Below are 3640 nucleotides of genomic sequence, written 5' to 3'. Positions count from 1 at the left end.
AGTTTCATAAAGTGCATCAAAGCAATCGAGAAAAACTGTAGTGTGTATGATTTTTGTTTTTTCTGATGGTCTGCTTCTGAGGAAAGCTGAGCTGAGCTACACATGCACCGGCATTGGGCTTGAAACACAAACATGAGGGAAACGAGATTCAGGTGAAATGGTGCGGACACGATAAAAGAAAATGTTCTGATGTAGATCCAAAGCAGAAATCCTCGGCCTCCACAATCCTTGCATTGACTACTTATTTTGCTCATGAAATATAGCAGAAATCGTAATCATGTTAACAAGGTTAAAAACATACTAATCCATGCTGTGTTTTTTTACTGCAGTTTATTTGTACGGTAACACTTTCATGGGGTAATTGGCTGAACATGACAAATAGTAGCTCGACACAGGTCACACCATGATATGTATATACAAATGTAGAGTTAGGGCATAGGTTATGTGCTGTACTGTGAAGTATCTATAAATCTATAGCTAGTTTGAGGTTTCTCTCTCCTTGTTCTAAATTATATCAGATCAGCACACATCATCCAATGTCTCTTAATGCCTTGAAATACATCTCATCTACATATTATGTGATTATTTTGCTGCTGATAGCTACACCTCTTCATCCTCTCTCATTTTCATTCCCCTCTTTCTCCCTCTTCCCTCTTCCATTAATTTATTATATCTGTTCATTTTCCCTTTCTTCCTCCCTCTGCTCCATTCATCACAGGGCTACCAGGTCATGGCATGACCGAGACTTCTGCCGGAAGAACTTGCCCCCTTCTCTCTCCCTCTCGCGGGGGTAGCGCGGCACCAGGTTGGCTAGGAAGCGTTTGGCGCGGGTGGTGAGGCTCTCGCGCCGGCCCCCCGCGCCACCGCCCCCGTCGTCCCCACCGCAGGCCCCCCCGGGCCCCAGGCCCTCGCCCCGCGCCGCCCGCACTGCTGCCTCCAGAAGCTCCGCTGTATTGTGCTCTAGTGTGGTGGAGAGCTCCAGGTAGAGGCTACCGAACAGGGCCGCACTGGAGCGTGCCTCTGGGAGAGAGAGAGAGAGAGAGAGAGTGAGAGAGAGAGAGGAGGGAGAGAGAGGGAGAGAGTGAGAGGGAGGGAGAGAGAGAGGAGGGAGAGAGAGGGAGAGAGTGAGAGAGAGTGTGAGAGAGAGAGGAGGGAGAGAGAGGGAATGTGTGTTAAGGCCTTTGTACGCTAAATACACAATTTTGCATGCATTCAGAAACCTCTCTCACTGACAATATACGGATGGAAATAACACAGCAAAACCAAACCTGCTACGAAAACTTGAGTTGGTGTGTGCAAGTGTGATTGAAACAACTTGAGGTCTTACTCAGTTGGTGATCGTGCAACAATTTGGTCAAAAAAATACCGCCTCTGTGTGGCAATGGTCTTTCGAGACAGAGAGAGAGAGAGAGGGAGAGAGAAAGAAAGAAAGAAAGAAAGAAGAGAATAAGAGACCATACAACACAGGGAGAAACCGAGGACAATGGGAGTGTACTGTATGAACGAAGGATGGCTGTGAGGAAAAGAGATTATACAGTATTTCATGTGGTGAGTTCTTATTAGTGATGATTAGATTAGATTTAACTGATTAGATTTACATTTGGTCATTTGGCTGATGTCTTAATCTAAAGCGAATTCCAACAATGGTACAGTGCCACTAGGATATTGTTAGTGCAGCAATAAGTACTACTCACATACTATAAAATAAAAGCTCAAGCAAAGTCGGGGGAGGGAGACGAGGGATATACAGGACAGGGAAGACAGTAGTAAGCGCTTTCAGATATAACCTCCGGAGTATATGCGGAGGTTTGTGAAACGGAGGTTCTACCCTTCGGATGATTCAGATATGATGCTAACCTGCGGGCCTTATACTGACCGTGTGAACGACATACACGCACATTACAGAATATCCGTGTGGTTGTCGAGTGAGGGGTGGGGGCTTGTAGAGTTCACAAGAGGCGAGATATGACGCAGAATATCTGTGCGGCCGCTGTCACAGCTGCTGTTTGTTTACAAAGTGTATGCATTATGTAGGCAGACCCGGCGGCAGACACAAATTCACGGACGGGCATTACACCTTTCCGGGGGGGGGGGGGGGGGCATGGGAACTTAAATTGATCACGGTAGTTTAAGCTTACACTTGACAAAACATTGTCATATGAAAATGTAGATGCAATTGTTGTAAAAATGGTGCAGCTCCCCGTGCGCAGGGATGGGAGAGAGAAAGAGAGGGGATGTGTGTTAGAACTGAGATGCGTGTGGAAAAAGTAGACGTGCTATTGAGACTGGAGCTAGTCATATTCAAAATAATGCAAAAATAAATCCGCAGATAAAACCAAAATCCTCGTTCATTTGCTAACCACTTTCAGATAGAGTGTTAGCGAAGTTAGCCCCGGTTCACGGATAACCGGCCCTGGAGTGGTAAAAGCTCCCTGTTCTCCGACTAGGTCAGAAGAAAAACAGTAAAGGTTAACGCTATCAAACAAACCCAGAAACTACTAGGCCTACTTCTACTAACTACGATATGAGATATAGCCTACCTGCGAACCGATAAGCCATATTTGTCATCAGATGACAGGGGTTAGTGCAGAAGTGAAGTAGACTGCGCCATGTAACCTCTCCATTTAGGTGATGGGCTTACCTAATGTTCCTGATTGATTAGCTACGGAATATTACAGATTTTACAAGTTTTATTTGCTACTTAAACATTGACAAACGTATAATATAGGCCTACATTTAATACGTGTTCAAAATCAATCTATGGGATTGGGGTTGGTTGGTGCAGCCAAGCTCGTCCAGGGCGGGCACAGATGACTTCCAGGATGGGCCTGGCCCCCCAAAGCCCCCCCATGACGCCTGGACTGTATGTAGGCTAAAGAAGAAAAATCTATTGTGCGTAGGCTAATACTTGAAGTAGTCACGTAAGTGCGCACTTGAAATTGACCTACATGTGTGCTTCGAATAAACACATTTATCTGTTTTTAACGTTATGTAGCAGAATTACTTGGCTATGGAACCCCAAATCTGGTTTGCGTTGGAGAGCATGCACGAACTTTATGGTAGCCTACCAGCCAATTCAGTAGGCTAACTTAAGACTTCAAGGCCATCATATACAACGTTTTTAAGCAACAAACAAAATACTAACATAACAGTGAAGTGGTCTGTTTTTTCATGGTTTATTTTTCCAAAAGCATCCTCTCCCCATGTGTCTATTGCATTTACGTAAGGAGCTTGGAACAAAGTTGGGTTTTCTTCGTTTTCATTTTCTCTAGGCATATTTATGCTCAACAAATATCATTAAGCTCAGCAGTGGTCATGAGAAGGCTATCAGTGAACAGAAAACCGACCGTGTTGGCTAACAATTTATTAAATACTCCTGTTATTGTCGTCAACGACGTCGCTGTATAGGCTACTGCCTTTTCAGCGCCTTCTGCTTATGATGATTTGGTCTTTTGAATTTCATTTGGCCTTGTGATGCAGTTGTAGGCTACATAAACGTGTCTCTTGTTCTATCACAATGCTGTCTGCCCTCATGGACAGTAGCTCCGTGATGTCTGCATCTTTCCAGGTCTGAGATTTTCTGGACAGCACTAGCCTATGCCACTCCATCATAACACTGGCATTTGAGTCAGATGTCTGA

At 44.8% G+C, this 3640-nt stretch overlaps 1 protein-coding gene across 1 annotated transcript in view; it reads right to left on the bottom strand.

Moving 5' to 3' along the window:
* Positions 1-313: 313 nt before the first annotated feature.
* Positions 314-3640, bottom strand: part of LOC125300045 (GTP-binding protein REM 2-like) — a 12249-nt gene continuing 8922 nt past the window's right edge. The window contains exon 6 of the mRNA XM_048251522.1: positions 314-1020. Within this exon, the coding sequence (XP_048107479.1) occupies positions 713-1020 (308 nt within the window). The 3' untranslated portion in view covers positions 314-712. The remainder of the gene's footprint in view (positions 1021-3640) is intronic.

The sequence above is a fragment of the Alosa alosa genome, chromosome 9 (assembly GCF_017589495.1).
Source record: "Alosa alosa isolate M-15738 ecotype Scorff River chromosome 9, AALO_Geno_1.1, whole genome shotgun sequence".
In the NCBI taxonomy this organism is placed as follows: domain Eukaryota; kingdom Metazoa; phylum Chordata; class Actinopteri; order Clupeiformes; family Clupeidae; genus Alosa; species Alosa alosa.
The sequence above is the reverse complement of the archived record's forward strand: the minus strand, read 5'-3'. Positions and strand labels throughout refer to the sequence as shown.